General features: G+C 32.7%; 1 protein-coding gene and 1 long non-coding RNA gene across 2 annotated transcripts; one reads left to right on the top strand and one right to left on the bottom strand.

The window, feature by feature from the left end:
- Positions 1–9347: 9347 nt before the first annotated feature.
- LOC107910358 (uncharacterized) lies at positions 9348–11540 on the bottom strand. Its single transcript, XR_005910198.1, has 2 exons — positions 10985–11540; positions 9348–9706 (listed from the first exon to the last, which is right to left on the bottom strand). It is a non-coding gene; the product is annotated as an uncharacterized lncRNA (long non-coding RNA).
- A 4754-nt stretch (positions 11541–16294) lies between these two features.
- Positions 16295–19593, top strand: LOC107910359 (putative wall-associated receptor kinase-like 16). The gene is made up of 3 exons (XM_016838176.2): positions 16295–17459; positions 17556–17726; positions 17842–19593. Exons 1-3 carry the CDS (start codon positions 16589–16591, stop codon positions 18948–18950), a joined length of 2151 nt encoding a protein of 716 aa, XP_016693665.1. The 5' UTR covers positions 16295–16588; the 3' UTR covers positions 18951–19593.
- The last annotated feature ends 3698 nt before the right edge of the window (positions 19594–23291 follow it).

A 23291-nucleotide genomic window follows, 5' to 3' on the forward strand; every position in this document is an offset into this window, starting at 1 on the left:
TATCTTGTATAATCATCAATAAAGAGAATAAAGTACTTGTTTCCTTTGAGAGACTCAGTCTTCATTGGTCCACACATATCAGTGTGCATAAGTTGCAGCTTCTCTGATGCTCTCCATGCTGTGCTTGAAGGAAATGGTAATCTTGCCAATTTTCCTTGTTGACATGTTTCAATAAGCTCATCATTCTTTACTGAATCGATGAAGTTTTCAGCTAGACCTTCATTAGCCATCCGAGCTATGGATTTGTAGTTTGCATGTCCGAGCCTCTGGTGCTAGAGTCTGGAGTCATCAGTGGAGGCTATGCAGGCTGAATGTAGGTCATTTGGCCAGTCTACTTCAAAACATTTATCAGTCATAGTGACTGTTATGAGGTTTGATCCACTTGGATCAAAAATTTGACATTCTTTCTCCTTGAACACAATTGAGCAACCTTTCTTAAGTAGTTGAGTTATACTTAGAAGGTTCCTATCTATTTCAAGTACCAAAAGTACATTTGATATGATTTTGCCACCTGTTGGAGTATAGATCAGTACTTCTCCTCTTCCTTCAGCATTTATGAACTGACCATTTCCAATTTTCACCTTGGTTTTGCAGGTTCTATCCAAGGTTTTGAAGATAGTTTCATCTGGTGACATGTGGTTTGTACAACCACTGTCTAGAAGCCAGCCCTTTGAACCCTTCTTCTGATTTGCTGCACATGACACAATAAAAACCTGTTCTTCTTGATCACTGCTCTCTTCAGCCACTCGAGCTTCTGCTTTTGTTTGATGAAATTGATTCTGTCTTGGTTTGCTTCTGTTCTTGCAAACCTTTTCAACATGACACTTTTTCTTGCAGTGTTGGCATACTGCATCTGGTCTAAACCAGCATCTATCTTCTGGATGACCAGCCTTTTTACAGTGTCTACAGAGTTGGTCACTGCTCCTAGCAGCATCAAGCTTAGGCCTGTTTTTCCAAAACTTTTTGTCTTTATAAGCATTAATGCTCGAGGCTTCTTTTGTTTTGGCTTGAAAAGCCCCTTCTTGGTGCTCCTCTTGTCTACTGGCTCTTCTTTGCTCTTGTGCATACAGGGCATTGATTAGCTCAGTTAAGGAGATAGTTGTTAAGTCCCTTGAGTCTTCAAGGGATGAAATTTTAGCTTCATACCTCTCTAGTAGAGTGGACATGACTTTCTCAACTATTCTAGCTTCACTGAATTACTCTCCAATAAGCCTTATGCTATTTACAACAGCCATAATTTGATCTGAATACTGCTTGACTATTTTTTCATCTTTCATTTTGATATTTTCAAAATCTCTTCTCAAGTTGAGCAGCTGTTGTTGCCTTGTTCTCTCAGTCCCCTGAAACTCTTCTTTCAGCTTGTCCCAAGCCTCCTTTGGTGTTTCACAGGTCATGATCCTCATGAAGATCACATCTGTCACATAGTTTTGTATGCATGACATGGCCTTGTGCCTTTTTGTTCTTTCATCAGTGTGTTGCCTTATCTGTGTAACTATTGGATTAGCTCGAAAAGGTGCTGGCTCAGCATCTGAGTTAACAACTTCCCATAGGTCGAATGCCTGCAGGTAAGTCCTCATCTTAACTGCCCAAATGTTGAAGCCCTCTTTATTGAAGATAGGTGGTGAAGCTGGTGAAAAACCTGATGAAGCCATGGTTCCTGGTACTGAACTACAATAGGTCCTCTAAGAATATGGCTCTAGATACCAATTGTTGGAACCGAGAGCAACACACAACAAGTTCAACAAGAAACTTGCCAGGCAATGATCGAGACTTGCAATAGAAACAAAGTAGAAAAATAAAACAATCTTTTAAAGCAAAGCTAAAATAGAGAGCATATGGATGAAATCTTCCTTGAATTCATTCAAAAAACTGAATATGGCATAAAGCCAATACATAAACAAGCTTACAACTTGACAAAACAGTAGGTTAACCTAATCACAACCTACTACCACTAACAAACATAGTAACTTGAGCTAATTAACTTGTCCAACACAACAAAGCTGATTAATCAGCTCAATCACCATCAATTTTACATCAAACATAAACCTAATATAGTTAAAATACAACTAAGTTACATTACACAAACTTAAAATACAAAATGAATCAAAAACATGCTTGCTGGCTTGATGAACTAGTAGCTTCTGCATGTGATGGCCTCGACTGTTTTGGTTGCTGCATGCTGACCATGCTTCAACAAACTTGCCAAAGATGTTCTGTTTTGAGTTCTTCAACTTTGTAATATTTTTACTTCTGTAAATAAGATGTTTGATTTTTGTAAAGCATGTCAATTAGGAAAAAGTCACAAGCTTCCATTTGGTTCCTCTACTATGGTATATACGCAACCTCTACAACTTGTCGTCATGGATATTTGGGGGCCAGCTCCTATTACTTCTCAGTCAAAACATTACTATCTCAGTTGTATTGATGCTTTTACCAGATATACATGGATTTTTTTGGATAATAAGTCTGATGCTCGACATGTGGTTATTTCTTTTTATAAGATGGCATAACGACAGCTAGGCTTTCCTCTAAAAGAAATTCAATCTGATTAGGACAAGAGTTTAAGGGTCTTTAAAATTATTTTTTAGATTTTGGAATTCTACATCAACTCTTATGTCCTCATACTTCCTAGCAAAATGGGCTAGTTGAACGCAAACATTGATATATTGTCGAGCTTGGGCTTACACTTCTTGCTCAAGCATCATTGCCTCTCAAGTTTTGGGTTGATGTCTTCCATTTAGCAGTCTATCTTATCAATCAGTTGCCTACTCGAGTATCGAAATTCCAGTCTCCTCATGAATGATTATTTGGTCATGTGCCAGATTATTCATTTCTCAAAGTGTTTGGTTGTACATGTTATGCACTATTGAGACCTTATAATACCCACAAGTTGGACTTCCGCTCAAAGGTGTGTATTTTTCTAGGGCATTGTCCAAATCTGCATGGCTACAAGTGCTTGGCTTTGGATGGAAAAATATTTTTTTACACCACGTTCAATTTTAAGAGGATTTTTTCCCATATGCTATATTGGCTTCCTCTAGTGCTAATTTTGTTGGTCCCGTCTCCTCTACTGGTAATTTTATTTCTGCCATACTTTTTTTTTCTTTTGGGTCATTTCCTAGTGGCTCTCTTGTTGATAGGTCTACAGGTTCCTCACTGGCTCTATTGGGTCAGGGTTCTATGGTTCCTTCTAACATACGTCAGACATCTGCTGATATGCCTTGGTCACCAATTCGTGCTATTGTCCCGGTTCCTACTTTTGTTTCTAGTATACCAAAACCAGCTCCTGCTATACCCAATTTTGGAGTACCCGGTTAGTCACAGCAACTTGAACCTTAATGTGATTCCAATCCACATAATCCTAGTCCGCCTGCTTTACCGACAATTTCTATTTTAAATGTTCATCCAATGATGACATGCTTGAAGGCTGGTATATTTAACCCAAAGCCTATCATGTTCAAATTGATACATATGAACCTCGAGATATTCATGAGGCGATGAATGACAAAGAATGACGTACAACTATGCATGAAGAACTTAGTGCACTTATCTCTAATGGCACTTAGAGTTTGGTTTCTCTTCTGGATAATAGAATTACTATTGGTTGCAAGTAGATTTTTAAGACAAAGAAAAATATAGATGGGTCGGTAGCCCATCGTAAAGTTCGGTTGGTGGCGAAAGGGTTTTCTCAAGTTGCTAGTTTTGATTATAAAGAAACATTTGGCCCGGTCATCAAGCAACCTATAATGCGTGTCTTGTTGTCTTTGGCATTGACCAACAATTGATAGCTCAGACAAATTGATATTAATAATGCCTTCTTGAATGGAGATCTTGCTGAAGAAGTATATATAGATCAACCTCCGAGTTTTGAGTAATGTGATAAACGTGGTTTTCCATTGGTCTATCGACTACATAAGTCAATCTATATGCTCAAGCAAGCTTTGAGAAGCTGACTTCGTTTCTTGTTGGGTCTCTCGGGTTTTGAGCTTTTACGGCTAATTCCTCATTATTCATTAAGGATTTAGAGCAGTCTGGTCGACTTTATTTAGCAGTTTATGTAAACGATATCATTGTCACAGGTGACAACTTGCATGACATTGATTCCATCATCTCAGCTTTGCATGAGCGATTCTTGCTGAAGGATTTGGGTACACTCTATTATTTTTTAGGCATGAAGGTTCATCACTGTTACCAACTCTGATAGTCTATTTCTTAGTCAAAAGAAAAATGTTCTAGGTCTTTTGCATAAACTTAAATTGAATGATGCCACATTGTTACCAACTCCAATACTACATCGGTTTTAATGGCTTATGATGGAGATTCGTTTATTGACATCACTCTTTATCGACAAACAGTAGGTACTCTTCAACACATTTGCTTAACACGCCCTGATAGTGCCTATGGTGTTAATAAGGTCGGTCACTACATGCAATGTCCGCTTGACAAGCATTGGAAGGTAGTAAAACGGATTGTTCGTTATCTTAAAGGTACCCTACATCATAGGCTTGTATTTCGACCTTGTCTTTCCTTACATTTCACAACTTACTCTGACTCTGATTGGGGAAGCAACACTGATGATCGTCGCTTTAAAATTAGGTATACTGTGTTTCTTGGTAGCAACTTGTTGGATGGAGTTTCAAGAAACAGTGTTGTGTCACGATCATCTATAGAAGCTGAATTTCGAAGTGTTTCCAATACAATGTGTGAAATAGCTTGGCTGACATCATTGTTGACTGAGATGGGAATTCAACTTGTTGCTCAACCTCCGGTCATTTGGTGTGATAACACCTGTGTCGTTGCACACTCTACCAATCTAGTGCAACATGCTTGTATGAAGCATGTGGAGTTAGACTTGTGTTTTCTCCGCGAAAAGGTGGCTGCTGGCGAAGTTGATGTTCGCTATGTTTCGGCTACACATCATATTTCAGATATTCTGACTAAGCCACCGTCGACTATTTTTTTACTCACTTGCGACAACAGCTTTGTGTTGCTTCTACTGATGAAATCTCTGCATGTCTATCTATTTTAGTAGAAGTAGAGAACAAGGATCATAATAAGACTATAAGTCATGATCAGGTGGTTAGTTAAGGTGGTTAGTAAAACTATTTCAGTTAACCCGTTGCTGCTGCAGTTATTTATCTTAATTTCCTATAAATAGTGAAGTCTTCTATGTAAAAGATAGGTTTTTAGTTTTATGAAATAGATATTAAAATACTTTTCTCTTCTTTTACATCTTCTTCTATTACTACTTAAAGCTTTCATCACACAAAATTATATGGTATTAAGGAGATAACAACAGTTCACCTTGATATTTTCGGTCCTAGATTGTATATTCTGACAATGCATGGCTAGTAATTATTAGTAAAACTTAGTAATCATCGAGGGTATGCTCTTAAATCATTACCATACTAAAGCTTGATGTTAATAGATTCTTTTAAAACTCAGTTAAGGAATTTGTGATGCCATGATCTTATTTGCATTTTTCGATTGCTGCTATATGCAGTGGTGAATTTAGGGGGGCTGGCAGTAGCCCCAGCTTCCCCTAAAATTATAAAAAAAGAATATTTATTATTTAGCCCTTTAATATTTGAAAACTTTATCCCCCCTAAAATTGTTGTTTGGCCCCCTTTCCAACTTTGAACATTAAAAAAAATCTTTATTTTTTTATTTTTTCCATATAATGTATTTTAACTTTTTAACTTTAAATATTTATATAATATATTATTGTAATAAACGTTAATATAACATTAAATGCAACATTGATATATTTCCAGCTTTCTTTTTTTAGATGATAGTTGTTGACCTTTTTTAATATTACATTAAATGTGAATTTAGGTTAAAATTCAATTTGTTAACTAGTGAAAAAGAAGTCTCTTTTCCTATTGCTATTAACAACTATTGTCATCAACATTTGCCCTCCAAACGCAGCATTGAGTTCATCTTCTAAGGTTTTTCTTTTCATCTTTTTGCAATTTTACAATTGTTTTTATTGTGTTTTAAAGTTTATAATTTATTTTTATAAAAAATCACATATCTAAAAATCATATTTATAAATATAAAACTATAAAAATCATTAATTCATGTATAAAAATATAAGGAAATCAAATACATTGATAATAATGTTATTACCTAAAATTTTAAGCGACGTTGTTTTAAATAAACAAAATATTTAAGAATTGAATCTAAAATAAATGTCTCAACAATCTCTCTTTTGATATTAACAATCAAGTTATATGCAAGAAATTGAATAAAGGATCGTTTATGGTTGTGAATTTTTGATAAGTTTGGTGTATTGACAATTTAGCATGAACCGATATTATGGAGCCTAATTATGAGATAATTTGATAATCATGTGCTTAATTGAATTGTGGATGGACATGTTAGCTTGAGGAAGACAGTTGAAGGAACAAAATTTTAGTAATGTCTATTTGCTTTATTGAATTAAAGATTGTAGGAATTGGACTAACTTGGATGACAGTAGTATGCCTGGATTGGAAAATGCATTAAATGCTTGAGGACAAACATTGGCTAAGTAAGGGGGAATTTGGTAATATGCTCGATTTACATGTTTATTATGCTTAATTTTGATAAATTCTTAAATGATATGCTACTAATTTTAGGCCTATTATTTGATTTTTTTTATTAGGTGAAAAGCAAATTTGGAAAGTCAAAAAGAGTCGTAAATGCAAGCTGTCATAAATGTCTTGGGCCAAAGAGCAAGTTGATGGGCGATAATATATTTTGAGAACTTTTATTTTGAAATTTATTTGTAAAAATAATACTTTTATTTGAGGAAAATTTTCGTATATGTAATATATGTAACTTTAAATTAAGTTTTAATCGAGTGTTATTACTATTTAAGTTTATATAAGGTATTAGTTATTATAAAATATTATATTATTATAGAATAAATTTCGATTGCCAAAGGAAAAACGTTTATTTAAAAATTTGTAATGAATATAATCTATGTTGGGCTTGTTTCATTGAAAATAAATTTCCATATTTATTAAGGAAAATCTTTCAAATAATGAAAAAATAATTTATATCATCGTCTAAACACTATACAATATTAGCTTTTTTTAATCCATTTTCCAAAAGTCATTTTTGGAAGTTTTTAGCGAAACAAACGCAACATTAATGTAATGTCCTTTTAATGAGGGGTTGGGTTTGTAGAAATTTTTTATACAATGCCTAACTAACTTATAAACCTCAAATCTTTGAACCCTATAAATTGTTGCAACAAAAATAATACCAATCAAATTAAAACTCAATTGATATTTGAATATGGATTTTATAGTTTGAAAAAATACAATAAAATATTTGGTTGTAAAAAGAGAGTGTTTGCTCGATTGATCACCGAAAATAGCCAAGGGGGGTGAATTGGCCTTTTAAAAATTTGTGGAAGCAAAGAGAATAAATAGAGACAATGAATACGACAATATATGGTGGTTCGGCTTAATTGCCTACTCCACTACCTTAGCTTTCCACAACTAAGGATTTTCCCAAATTTACAAATTTGACAACCTTGGAGGACAATGTTTAACCTTACAACTTCCTTAAGATTTCTACCCAAATCTTAAGATTGCAACTCTCTTAAGGTTTCTATCCAAACCTTGAGACTCAACCCTCTCAAAAAGAATAACAAATAAGCAAACTAAGAAATAATCCTCATAAGATTAGGATGTTTTCCAATTAAGCACAAATACAAATAATAACACTTGAGTTGAATGAATACAATGAAAGCTTACAAGTGTTTATAAGAAGAAGAAAAAGAATTTTGAAGCACAAAGTGATTGGCAATGGATTTTTTTTCTATGCATCTTGAAGCAATTGATCTATTGTAATCTCACTTGTTGTTGTAGGACCTTTGGGAGTAGGTATTTATACCCTCTAATTGAATTCCAACCATTGTGGTTATTGAGGAATTTAATAGTCGTTGGGGATGAAAATACCAGTTCCTTTAATTCACCTGCAATCACGAGTATCAATACTTGCTAACCAAGTATTGTTATTTTTAGCATCTAATGCAAAATCTAGTGACCGTTGGAGCTAGAAATATCGATATCAGTTAACTTTTATCAATACCACATGAAAAGTATCGATACTTGGCTAAAATATTTGAGAACCAAAATGTCAATTTGGTATTGATTTTTGGAGAGGTATTGATATTTTAAAAACTATCAATACCTTTTGTCCTGGAGCAATACTGATTTGTTTTAAATCAAATTTAACTTTGATTAAAAATGTTTAACTTTGATTAAAAATGTTTAACTTGATTGAAACCATTTTAACTTGATTAAAACTTTATTCAAAATGTTTTCTAAGATTTCAAAATAGTAGGTTCAAAATTATATCTCTTAGACTTCATTTGAAATATAATTTTACCAATTTTGTTCAACTTTAACTTTTATTCAAAAATATTTTAATTTGTTATATCAAAATAAATTTCCAAACAAAGCTTGGTTTAACAATCTTTCCCTTTTTAATATAATAAAATATTTGGTAAATTTATTTTTAAATAAGTTGCTCCTTCTTTCTAAAAATCATTTTCAATTTAAGACATAACAAGTTAAGGAAAACTTTGATAAACTTGGTCTCTAAGTTGGTAAATTTGGCATTCAAGATCAAGTATCAACCATTAACCAATAATTTACTTTTCTTTCTTCCCTTTTTGTTATATAGAAAAAAACAAATAAAACTTAGAAAGAGAAGAAAGTAAGAATAAAAACCATAATACTAGCACATTTTATACACACCATGGTGGAAAGAAAAATCTTCATAAAAGAACTTTCCGGCAACCTTCAATCATTAATAATGAAAAAGAAAATGATAAGGTCCACCCGTTTCTTAATTTGGATATGACAAGAAGATGAGTGTTTCCATCCATGGGACAGTGGGGAAGATAGTAAGAATCATTTGCTTCATATTTATATATACCATAACTTGTACAAATTGGTGGTGATAAACAAGAAGATTAAATAATTTATTTCATGAAAAATCTCGGAGAGATCACCAACCATACATAATAATCATAAACAATTTATAGTCTGTCACTATCTAATAGTTGGATATTCTAATATGTTGTTTTGCATTTGGTTTTACATGCATGGTTACTAGTCTCCATGCAGTTGACAAGAAATCTAGTATAACATCCTCGTATTGATTGGTTGCAATTATTAAAATAATGGTAATTAATGCTGCGAACCTTCGGTTGGGGACGTTGGGGGTGAAAGGTTTTTAAAAACGATTCTTACAAGGGTGACGGCCATTATAGGAAAAAAATATCAGAGCAGGCATTTAAGTAATAGATAGTATATACCAGATACAGCACATGCCCGCTAACTGTGTCAGTGAACATTATGCATGCTGCATGCATCTGCATTGCATGACTTCATTGGATGTCAGCATGCATGCATGCTGATTAGAAGTGAAATTATATAGAAAATATCAGATACAATTTAGGAAATCAAGTCGAGACAGTAGTTCAGGAAAAATGACAGAGAGTAACATTGGAGTTGATTTCAAGATAATAAAAGAAATGAAGTATTGAAGCAATAACTTCGTATTTATCAAAAGTTCAAACTATAAAGACAACATTATTATGAATATGAATAGTATATATCTACTTACTATCCAGTTCTTTTAACTCATTTTGTGCGCACAAATGAAATGGTACATACCCTCGAAGACTCCACAATCAAAGTTCCTGCAATATTATCTTAATCACAATCTATTTTAGCCAGCAAACATGTTATTACCAATGCAATATTATCTCATCATTCATGGTTGAAATGTTTTTTTCTTTAAAATTGCAGAAGGATTACTCGAATCCAATTCTTTCAAACAATAAATCGATTTTAAACAGTTGTTTTTAAAAAAAAATTAAAAGAAAACAGTGAACAGCTATAAGAGTTGCTGCCAACCAACAAAGTTCAATGTTAATTTTCTTCCCTTTTTCCGCAATTTGTACCTTACAGGCAATAAACATCATCTATTTTAGATATATTTTCTTAATTATAAGATCTCATTCCATTGTACAAAACTGCCTCATTGAAAAACACTTGCAAATTCTGGGTTTAGTTTCTGTTTGTTTCCCCGGAAAAAAATACCAGAATTTTCAAGGTTGATCATAGTTGGAATCATTCAAAGCCAAAAACCAGATTGATCAGGTCTGTTTTACTATTGTTTTACTTATGAATTTGGAAACTGAAAAGAAGGTAAATTATAAGAGTCAGAACATGCATGCATGCAACTGTTTATTTACTTACTTACCGAAGAATTTTTAATCAAATATTATCTCTATATATATATTTAAAGGTTAAGAATAAGAACAAAATCGAGATCGTAAAAGGATTCAATTCTGATTTTATTTGGACTGATAATTTTTGGTTAAATGACAGAAAACTCTGTAAAAACCAGCAATGTCACGTTCATGCTATATTATCCGAACATTTATGATGTTCCAATCATTCAAATATGGGAAAAAACTGACGTATACGTATATTTAATATTCCCCTTCGAACTCGAATAAACATAGGGTTTGATAAGCTTGCATGCCTACGCAAATTGAAGCAGATATTGACAAGAAGTTCATAAATCTAGCATAATGAATCAAAGAATCAGGCATATCTTGATTAGAACATGAAGCAAATTGATGTAAGAATTATTTGAAAACCAACCATCAGTTTATGTGTTTTTTTTTAATTTATTTCCAATGCTTGGTATTAAATCACTTGTCATGAATTATTCCAAACAAAAGAATTTTCATAAAGAATATGGGAAATTATTCTTTGATTTTTTTTTAAAAACATTCATGAAGGGAATCAACAGAATTTAACATGGAATTTTTTTAGTCAAGAACATGATACTGACAACAACATGGCAACAGTAATGGAGATTAAAAGAACAATGCACATCATCACTTTTTTCCTCAAAAGAACAAAACAGATAAAAACTCAAAAGAATAGTAGAACAGGAAGCTAACCTGGTCCAATGTCTGGCAGTTATCATCTATCCTTGAGTAATTCCTCTCCATATTTACCAATACAAAAGAACAAAACAGATAAAAACTCAAAAGAATAGCAGAACAGGAAGCTAACCTGGTCCAATGTCTGGTAGTTATCATCTATCCTTGAGTATTTCCTCTCCATAGTCCTATGTACACACCTAGGCGTTTGCGGTACATGATTATATGACGGCGATGGTGCATAACTAGGGTGTTGCGGCGTGTAGTAATAATTTTGTTGAGGATATGCAGATTGTGGTGGCGTGGGGTATCCGTAAGGACTCCATGAATCTGTACCACCTGACCTGCTAGTTCGAGACCTCCTTCTGCTACAACCCTTTGAGGAGATGCAGAGGGCTGCCGATTTGGGGAAATTGGGGGGAAAAATAAAGGGAATTGGGGTAAGGGAGAAATGGTTTGGGAGATTTCAGGTGGGATTTCTGGGGGGGGGGGGGGGAATCGATTTTGGGAAAAAGGAGGAGGGAAAAAAAAGATTGTTTTCCAAAAAAAATTGTGGCCTTTGGAAAAAAATGCCACTATTGTTTAATTTTTAGCAGCGTTTAGATCAAAAATGCAGCTAGCTTATTTTTTGCGGTGTTTTTTATATAAATGCTACTAATGCTCGACTTTTTTAAAATTTTTATATTGAATTATTGTATTTTTTATATAAATTTTAAATAAATAATTTTTTTATTTTAAGTGATATTTAAAAGAATTAGATAAAATTATAATTTTTAGTTTTTGTATTTCTTTTTTTATTTTTGTATTTCATTTTTATTTGTTATAATTTAGTCCTATCCAAAATAGATAGTTACTTATCCATATCAATCTGTCACTTTTTTTATTTATTTATCATTTTTTTAAATATAATATTTAAATATATCAAATGGTTTAGATTAAATATTTTTAAATATAAAAGCATTAATTTATTGTATAAAATTTCATCATTTAACAAATCTCAAGTAAACCTTAAATCCTAAACCATTTAATATATATAAAGTTTATACATTATCTCTTAAATAATTTAAACTATAATCATAATTTTAATATATTAAAATTAATATTATCTCTTTTACAATTATATAAGGAATTATTTAATATATAAATTAAAAAATACAAATTAATCTAAACCCTAAACCCCTAACTCATATCCCTTAAACCTTGAATCATAAAATCTAAACCCTAAACCATTAACTCTTAACCCCTAACCCCTAAACATTAAACCCTAACCCTTAAACCTAGAGGTGATCATGGGCCGGGGGCAGACCGGGTTTGGGCCGGGCACAGAAAAATTTTGGCCCGCGGGCCCTGGCCCGAAATATGGGCCTAAAATTTTGTCCAGGCCCGGCCCAAGAAAAAATTCCTAAGCCCGAGCCCAGCCCGGCCCGACCCATTTTTTTAATAAACACCAAAAATTTATTTTTAAAAAAAATATTTTAAAAATATTTTAAAATTAAAAAATAAAAAATATATATTTATTATATATTCAAACTGGGCCCGGGCCAAAAAAGTGGTGCCCGAGGCTCGACCCGTTTCTAAACGGGCCTCTTTTTTTCCCTAAACCTATATTTCGGGCCTATATTTTTACCCGAGCCCTCCCATATTTGGGGCGGGCCGCCCGGCCCATGATTACCTCTACTTAAACCATAAACCATAATGCCTAAACCTGGCCATAATCCATAATCCATAATCCATAAACCTTAAAATAGTAACTCCTAAATCTTAAACCCTAAATCATATACCCTAAACCCTAAACTATAATGATAATTAATTCAATATTTTAAAATTAATATTATCTCTTTCAGGATTATATAAGAAATTATTTAATATATAAATTAAAAAACAATCAGTCATGTACCCAAAAAACTTTAAAATTATTTTAAATAATAGTATTTTAATTTTTTCATTTTTAACAAATATTTTTCTATGTTTTTACTTTTAAATTATTTCTCTGTGTTATTATTTTTTTCTTAAGAATTTAAATATTTAATTAAAAATAAATTTTATTTTAATTAATATAAATAAACAAGTTAAATAATAAATAGACAGATAAAATATTTTTTGCGGCGTTTTTGACAAAGCGCCGCTAATGCTCCTAAAGCTTTTTCAAAAAGCGCCGCTAATACTTGATCTATAATGATGTTTTTAGATTGCATCGCTAATGCTCAATTTACAGCGACGTTTTTTAAAAAGCGCCACTAATGCTCAATTTTTAGCGGCGTTTATCTAAGCGCCGCTAAAAGTGCCCTAAGAAGTTTTGTTGCAATGGCTCTTGGCTGTGGTCCTAGTCTTGGCCTTGGCTTTGGTTTTGGGCCACCACAAGTAGATGTTGCTTCCTCTCTCATTCTTTAAAATTCAATCCACATCCAAAGCATCGGAAATGACGTGATCAAAGGGTGAATGAATATCACTTTTTAAGTGTACTAGCATTTTGTTCACATTCAAAATATATATATATTTTCAACTTCATATTTAGGGCCAGTTTTTCATTGCTTTTGAAAAGTGCTTTTAAAAAGTACTGTAGAAAAGTGCTTTTGAGAAGTGCTTTTGAAAAATTTAAGTGTTTGGTATTACTGTCAAAAAGTGCTTTTGAAGAATAAAATGTCCATTTTATGCATGATATTATAAAGTAACAAATATGTATTTAAATAATGTTTAAATTAGTTAATATTATGATATTTTAGCAAAAATATAAAAATAATTTATTATAACTTATTGTTAAATATATAATATTAGTTTTAAATATTTCTAAGTAATTAATATTAATTATTTATTAAATTTAATTAGAATATATAAACTATATTTAAATATTTAAATATAATAATTAAATATTTGTAATTAGATATTGACACAATTGTATTATTATAAAAATTATATTTTATTTTTAATTAATGCTTTTAACACATTTGAATTATTTTATTTTAAAATGTATTTGAATATATAACTCATATTAAATATTAACATAACATAGAAAACATAAACCTAACAAATTAAAATATTACATATATTTTGATTAAAGTTTTAAAAAGGGATAATATTTATATACCAAATATAAATACTAAAAATTTTACAATAGCATTTACAATTTAAAGTGAATTCATTAAACTAGAAGCTATAGCATCTCTTGTTAATTCCATTTCAAAACCACTTGAATTGTTTGATTCACCGTCATCATCACTATCGTCGTCGTCGTCGTCGTCATCATCACTTTCTCGACCATGCGCATTTTCTGAATCAATAATATTCTCATATACCCAGTTAATATCTTCGTATTCCATAAAATCTGCATCATTTCGACCGAAATGTTTTCGGATAAAATTGTGTATCGTCATTGTAGCAACAACGATCATCGTTTGCTTTTCAAAACTATAACTTGACATATCCCTTAAAATGACCCATTTTTTTTTAAAACAGCAAAAGTTCGTTCAATCACAGTACGTAATGATGGATGTGAATGATTGAATATTTCTTCTATACCAGATATCGGTCTACCTCTATGAAAGTCAAGTAAATAACATCATCACTTTAATATGTACCATTTGCAATACATTTAAGTAAAAATATTATTATATATAAAGTCCTAAGGCAGTCATTAAGAAAACCCATGTAGTTACTTCAAACATATGGTATTATTGATTATCAAAGTAATGGCATTAAAGGCATGACTTCCCCACTCCACCGGTCCAGCTGCAACTGCATTAATGGAGTAAAGAAGACACATGCCTAACTACAAAACTCAATTATGGCTTGTTTCCAAACCTTATCAAACCATGAACTCAACATGATACTTCAAACAATAGAATCACCAAACTAAAAGAGAAAAAAAGAATTTCAAAAACTAGAATAAATTGCTTGGATGTTTAAGTTCAAACCTGGGAATACATATATATAGAAAGGCAAAAGCTGAAGCAAAAAGAAAAGAAAAAAGCCAGTGTAACCTCCAGAGAGAAGCTCAAAAGAATGGAAATGCTAGCATTTACCAATCAGAATTAATATATAGTAAAGTAATTAAGTTGAAAAAAAGAACTTTGCAAATGAAGAAGAGACAGAAAACAACGCACATAAAAAATGGACAAAGACTGATGATGTTTTGAAACCATCCAGAAAATAGAATAAGAAGAGAACAAATCCATCAACCACCTCTCTAAAAACTATCCATTTGCTAGCAGAGGAACAAAGAACCAGCCATGAGAGAAGAGATGAGAGCAAAGAACCAGCGTTGTGTGTGGCTAAAAAAATAAAAGAACAGCCCAAAAGCATTTTTTGGTTGAAAAAGCTAAAAAATTTTACTTTTTATCTGCCCAAAAGTACTTCAAATAAGTTAAAAATTTAGTACTAAATAAAGTCTGTTCTGCATTGCTTTTCAAAGAAAATCACTTTTCCTTATAAAAGCTCATCTCTTAAGCAATAAAGAACACAACATCAGCGTTATATTAGACTTTTAATAAAAAGAGATATATGACTTTTTGTTAAATTTTCTCGTGGAATTAAAACAACTTTATAATAAAGTGAATAAAATAATAATTATAAGATGCATTGCCAATGAAGATGTAAATTTGCATAAGTTGAAAATTTATCTATTATTTTATTAAATTTTACTGGAAATAGTGATTAAAATTTTTATTCGTATTTAAATGATACTGGCTGAAACAATATTTTTAATTTTCCTTTTCTCAATATTTTAATAATAAAAAAACTCTAAATTTTTAAATCGGAGAAAAATATAGTAATAATCTCAAATAAACTTAAGGCCGAATCAATCAGGGGTAGAATTTTTTAACCCCTCTTACGCTAAACATAATAATATTGTTTATATAAATATCGTTGATTTTATCAACCATGTCGTCCTTGTCCTTGAGCCACAAATTTAGCTGCTTGCTTTTGATTCTTCAAAGTCTTCGCATCGAAAGGGGAAAAAACTTGTTGGTCCTCCCCTCATTTATTCATTTATTTAAAAAAACAGTCTAATAGTTGCAGTTTTTATATTTAGGAGTGATTAATTTAAATGGTAATTTACTCAAAATGAATAATTTTTACTCATTAAAAAGAGGGAAAAAAAAGGGTTAGAATATTGTATGAAACCATGTCATCGTATCAGCATATTTCATTTAATTATTAAATTGTGTTATAAATAGTTGATTATTTCTAAAAATATTAAATGAAAGTTATATATGTTAAATAAGTAAAAAATGGTTGTCCTTAAGTTTCAGAGAATACAAAGGAATCTGTCTTTAGTAGTTGACCTCAAGTGAAGACTAATAAATCCGCTTGACAAACAGCTGTAAGGACACGAACCTGTGGAATGAGGATTCACTTGGGTTTTAAATCATTCAGTTTAACCAATGGAATGGAAGAAGGTGATCTTGGACTTGGCTTTTAAATTATTAACTTGTAGAAAGGGGGTTGGGGTCGTGGACTTGGTCTTATAGCAAGTCAATCATCGTACAGAGAGGGTTGCCTCGTTAATCAGTATAAAGAAGGCTTAGATGCTCACCAAAAGTTGAGAAATCAACTAAACCAAATTTATTAAATAGAGTGACTGAGGGAGTGTGGAAAGATTGTGCGCCAAGTGCCAATCCCCATATGGCAACGCTGGCTCTGGTTAGAATTTTACAATTGATACTTTTCAGCTGTTTGCTTGCAGCAGGAGAGTCGATGGCTTCTCAAGCCTTGCCAGGTTGTAAAGACGAGTGTGGAAACATGAGCATTCCGTATCCTTTCGGCATGACTCCAGGGTGTTACTTGAACGAGAGCTTTCTAATCACTTGCAACACGTCTGTCAGCCCCCATCGACCACAATTGATAAATGGTAACATAGAAGTCACTAACATAACACTTGAAGGTCAGGTGGAAATCTTGCATTATGTAGCTAAGGATTGTTACTACCGCAACGGAACAACTGAGGACTGGTTTTACCCTTGGCTTCGGGCGGCCATGTTTACCATCTCAAATAGAAACAAGTTCATTGCCGTTGGTTGCGACACAAGGGCGCAAATTTGGGCTAAACGTGAGCATGACAATAGTACATATTTTACCGGCTGCATGGCATATTGCGAGAAAGCGGACGCTCTCCACCTTAATGGTTCTTGCTCAGGTGTAGGATGTTGCCAAGTCTCCATTCCTAGTGGACTTAAGAATCTTAACATGTCAGTAGTAAGCTACTACAACCATACACGTGTATGGGACTTCAATCCTTGTAGCTACGCCTTTGTTGTAGACGAGAACAAGTTCAGTTTCAGCGATAAAAGTTTTGGTGAGTTAGCGCATAAAGAATCTCTTCCCATGGCGCTCGACTGGGCGATTGGAAATGAACCTTGCAATGTATCTGAGCATAAACCTGATTATGCTTGTAAACAAAATAGCATCTGCTACAACCCTGAAAACAGGTCCGGTTATCTCTGCAAGTGCAAGGATGGATACAATGGAAACCCATATCATCCCCATGGTTGCGAAGGTATCTATAATATGCTCACATTACCATTTCTTATTCATTGTTCTGCTCCTTTTTTGCCACTTTAGGAGTGACCTGTTTTCTTTTAATGATTTCCAGATATTGATGAGTGCAAAGATTCGAGCCTACACAATTGTATTTCTGAAAGGAATTGTATTAATACGCCTGGAACTTATAAATGTTTTTGCACAAAAGGCTTTAATGGGGATGGCAAAAAAGATCGAAAGGGCTGTATGCGAAATCAAGCAAATGTCATAAAAATCTCTATTGGTAGGTGTTTCAATTAATGCGTTTTTTATCGTATTGGATCGGTTCTAACTTTAGCTTTTATATAACACATATTGCTTAGATCATTTCCAACCTTTTAGCTGGTGTTTTATGGCAGTTATTGGCTTATGTGTGCTGGTTGTTATTGTGGGTTCTTCATGGTTGTTCTTCATAAACAAGAAAAGAAAGCTACTCAACATGAAAAAGAAGTTCTTTAAGCAAAATGGTGGCTTACTGTTACAGCAAGAGCTACATGAACAACGAGTATCAACAGAAACCGTTAAGATTTTCACTGCAGAAGCGCTTAAGAATGCAACCAAAAACTATGATGAGAGCCAAATTATTGGAAAGGGAGGGTTCGGCACTGTTTACAAAGGTATCCTGAAGAATGGCACTGAGGTAGCTATCAAGAAATCCAAAGTTGTTGATCAAAGCCAAATTAAGCAGTTCATCAATGAGGTTATTATTCTCACCCAAATAAACCATAGAAATGTGGTCAAGCTTTTAGGTTGTTGCTTGGAGACTGAGGTACCCTTGTTGGTTTATGAATTTGTTTCCAATGGCACCTTATCCGAGCACATCCACTGTGAAGACAAAGCTTCTTCGATTTCTTGGGGAATTCGGTTAAGGATAGCTACGGAATCAGCGCAAGTGTTGTCATATTTGCACTCTGCAGCTTCTATACCAATCATTCATAGAGATGTGAAGCCTACAAACATCCTCCTGGACGACAATTATACTGCAAAGGTTTCGGATTTCGGAGCTTCACGATTAGTTCCGATGGATCAAACTCAGTTATCAACGATGGTGCAAGGAACTCTTGGATATTTAGACCCTGAATACTTGTGTACAGCGCAACTGACAGAAAAAAGCGATGTCTACAGCTTTGGTGTAGTCCTAGTTGAGCTGCTAACGGGAAAAACTGCGTATTCTTTTGAAGGGCCTGAAGAAGAAAGAAACTTAGTGAACCATTTTGTTCTATGGTTGAAAAATGATCGGTTGTTTGAGATTCTAGATGATAAAGTGGCGAAAGAAGGAGCGGTTAAGCAGATTAAAGAAGTAGCTAAACTAGCAAAGAAATGTTTAAACGTAAAAGGAGAAGAGAGGCCTTCAATGAAGGAAGTTGCACAAGTGCTTGAGGATGTAAGAAGACTCAGGTGCGATCATCCATGGGCTGAAGTTGCTGTTAATTTGGAGGAAACAGAGTTTCTGCTTGGAGAAACATAGATGTTTCTACTAATAACAGCAGCCAAGGTTTCACAACAATGGCGGTGTAGTTGTTTAGCAAGAAACCAGATAATTATATATATACGTAGACATATGTATACATATATTTGTGATCTTTGTTGATTTTAAATTTGTTTTGGGACATTTTAGGTGTTTATATTTTGTTGCTTATATTTATATGTAAGATTCAGTAGTAAATAAAACAGCCCTCGAGGTGTTTCATCTTCAGTAGTAAAATTAGAGAGGTGCAACCACTCTCTAAAACCCACCTGGAAGGAAATATTGTGGAGGGCATTGATGAGGTTAAGGAGGTTGGCGGCGTTGGAGAATGATGCAGCCGACTTGGCGAGGGCTTCAAGGTACTTGGTGGCTACCAAGGTAGGGCTGTCCAGTGCTGAGACTCACCTGCACCTGAACCCAACTGATTTGCAAATCTAAGACACTGCTACTTTGGTTATACTGAAAACAACTCCACGAGATGTGCTGTTTCTTGGTGTGGTTATTTGATTTTCTCTTAGATTTGGGCTATTTCATGGCACTTGAAATTGGTCGGCTTCTAATTGCTAAAATCCTAGGGTTCGTTTGATATATCGGAACCAATCTTTTCTGAATAGTACTATAAATGAAATTTAGTTTTTGTTAATATATATTTGTTTATTAAGCTAAATAAAATAATATGAACAAGATTTTGAAATTTATTAAATGATCCAAACACATACAAAGCTTGTTCAATTAATTTATATTCATGAACAAGCTTATTTATGTTTATTTAAAGATTGCTTAATAAATCATATAAAACCCATTCATTGTTCTATATCTATGCTATTTATTATGCATATTACCGAGTTAGTGTCACCCATCAATTAGGTCTAAATTCAGTTATACAATTACCAAAAAAACCTTATTATATGCAAAGTAAGTTATATGTGATTGTTTTTTATATATTTTTTTATAAATTAATAAAAATTTATCCATAATAAGATTTGAACCAAAAACATCATGCATATAAAACTTTTTCATTTATCATTTAAACTAAAGAAACTTTTTATTTCTATATGAAACCTTAATAACTATATTTGTTATATACATTTTTATATATTTGTGTATATTTTACTTTCTAATAATAAAATCTCTTACTAAGTTTGTGTCATGAGTCAATCATGTACCAATTAGATTAGCGAAATTACGAAAATAACATTTCATATTTTAAAAAATTATATTATTTAAGGATATTTTAATCTTTTTTATATAAAAAAAACTTAATAAAAAAGTTGCATATGGTTAGACTTGAATCTATGCTATTAACATTAATAAAACATTAACTTTACCACTAAATTAAATATTTATTTTAATATAATATTTACATTTTAATTGTATTGTGCATACTAAATCAAATTTGGCATGCATGATCTACATAAATAGATCATGAAATATAACGGTTTGATCATTAAAATATTAATCATATAAATAGTTATGGAAATGTGTAAAACTACTTTAGTTTTTAAATTATGTAAATAGATCCCTATATATATATTGTTTGTTTGTTATTGATGAACATTATGGAAGCACAAATCACAGTTTAAACAAAATGTAAGCAGTAGAAAGATTGAACAAAAATACCTCTAGCCATTGTCCGAACCAAATGCCAAAATCTAGATGTTGTAACATCGCTTTTCGAACGCGTCAATCAACTGATGAAGACATAGTATTTAACTTTATGAAAACACGAAATTTGAAAAATACAAAATCTTGAAAGCCTTCTAAGCACTCGAAAACCTCACTAGATGGAATTATTTTCAAAAAAAGTTTTTGGTGTTTAGGGACCTTATACTTGGGGGTATTTATAGTGGTGGTTCCCTGTCAAAAACCACCAATCACATGCCTCACATCACACAAAACCCACTATCGCACATGCAAGATGTGGAAGTTGGGAACAAAAGTGGAAATGGGCAACAAATGTGGGTGGAAATGGGCAGCAAACGTGGGTTATACCCACGAACCAAAATTGGCTCCAACATTCTCCCACTTGGTTCGTATTTCCCTTGAAAACTTAAAGTCGAAACATAATGCATGAATCATGGCGATATTTTCTCTTAGAATTTGAGTAGTATCTTCCATATATCACTATACATCATGCCTCAACACGTTAGCCGAAATTTCTTAATGAATAAACCCAATGTTTATTCCAGATCCAAAATTTAGTGAAATTTCTTGAAATAATCAAATTAATGTGCACAGAAAATATGAGAAACATCAAACTTAACAGAATTTCATTATAATCGTTCTTATAAAGAAAATTTACAATGTGGGAACAAGTTTCATAATGATAACATGATCCTTAAATTTGTGTGATGGCATGCCTTTAGTTAAAGTATCAGTTAACATCTGTTTAGTGTTAATGTGCTCAATGACCACTTTCTTTCTTTAACACGTTCCCTTATGGCTAAATACTTAATGTCGATGTGTTTACTTCAACTTTGAATTTTGTTATTTTTAGCTATAAAGATAGCAGCTGAATTGTCACAATATATCATCAATGGCCCAAAAATCGAATCCACAAGTCTAAGCCCAAATATGAAACTCTTGTACCATACTCCATGTGAGGTAGCCTCAAAACATGAAACAAACTTAGCCTCCATAGTGGAAGTAGCAGTTAAGGATTACTTGACGCTCCTCTAAGATATAGCTAAGCCAGCAAACATAAATATGTAACCTGGTTTTGATTTAAGTGAATCAACACAATCGGCAAAGTTTGAATCAGAGTAGCCAATCACCTCCAAGTTATCTGATCGTTTGTATGTAAACATGTAGTCCTTTGTCCCATTAAGATGTCTCAAAAATTTCTTTGCAGCTCTCCAATGGTCAATACCTAGATTACTCGATATCTTCCCAATTTCCAACTGCAAATGCAACGTCAGGTCTTGTATAGACTTGAGTATACATTAGGCTTCCAACAACAGAAGCATATGGAATGTTTTTCATTTGCTCCTTCTCAAATTCGTTCTTTGGGTATTGGTTCAAATTGAACTTGTCACCCTTCACAATAGGAGCCACACTCAGTGAACAATCTTTCATCTGAAATCTTTCTACAACTTTATTGATATAGGTTTCTTGAGATAGACCTAAGATACATGACGTTTATCACGATGAATCTTAGTGCCAACGACATAAGACGCATCACCCATATCTTTCATATCAATTAGAAAGAAATAAATTTAGGAAAAAACTGGAGTTTTAAAATTTTTTCCAAAACAAGATCTTGGTAGTGATATATAAAGTAATAAGCATTTAATCAAAATTGTACATTTTAGATTCGTTGAGGATGAGCGCTTCAACCAAGTAGTCTTCTCCGCTGTCCTCAAGCTCACATCTGCTGAGTGTAGGTTTGCTTCAAATTAGAAAAATTTTCACAAAAATTACCAGCGGGGTAATTTCACAATTTCCTTAAAATTTTGGATCAAGTTGTAAATAAAAAAAATATCTCTAGAAATTTGCTGAAATAATCTCTTCATAGAATTTTCTCTCTACAACTTTCTCTTGAATTCAAGTGTGTGAAAAATAAGACCCAAGGCTCTCTTTATATAGGGAGAGTTTAGAGAGTTCAACTATGATTAAACTTAATCATTTTTATATTAAATTTAATATAATATTTAATATTAAATATTATTAAAATAATAGAATGTTTATCGACAAGATAAACACTAAATTAAATTTAATATCAATACAATCACTTTAATATTAAATTAATAAATTCCTATTAAGATAAGTATTAAATTAAATTTAATATTAAACTATTAAAATAATATTATTTTTGAAATAATTAATCTGGAATCAAACTCTCTGGTAGAATTCCAGTAGGAATGTAACTCTTCCACTGCTCAACCACCGACGACCAACCGTCACCGCCATCGGGACGCCACCGTCGCAGCCACCGAGATCGCCTTGTCCGGTGATGCAGGTGTGACACCCTTACGGCACCCTGAGTCGATTCGACTGTTGTAGGTTTGGTCTGGGTCATTGACGACCCGATCGGTTCGGCCCAGCCACCGGTTGGACTGTCGGCCCGATTTCACATATCGGACCCAATTCGACCAAATTTTGGTCTTGGTCTCGATTTTAGGCTCCCCGGCTCAATTTACAATCTTAGGTCTTATTTTCAAGTTCAATTGTCTATTGGGCCAATTGTTTGACTTGAAAATTTATTTCCAAAAATATCATTTAATCAATTTGATTAATTTAATTTTACTTGATCAAAATTAATTTTTTCAAAAATCACTTAGATTTTCAAAATTAATTTTTCAGGAAATCTCTTTCATCAAACTCTCTGGTTAAACAATTATC

This window comes from Gossypium hirsutum, chromosome D02 (assembly GCF_007990345.1).
Source record: "Gossypium hirsutum isolate 1008001.06 chromosome D02, Gossypium_hirsutum_v2.1, whole genome shotgun sequence".
Taxonomy (NCBI): domain Eukaryota; kingdom Viridiplantae; phylum Streptophyta; class Magnoliopsida; order Malvales; family Malvaceae; genus Gossypium; species Gossypium hirsutum.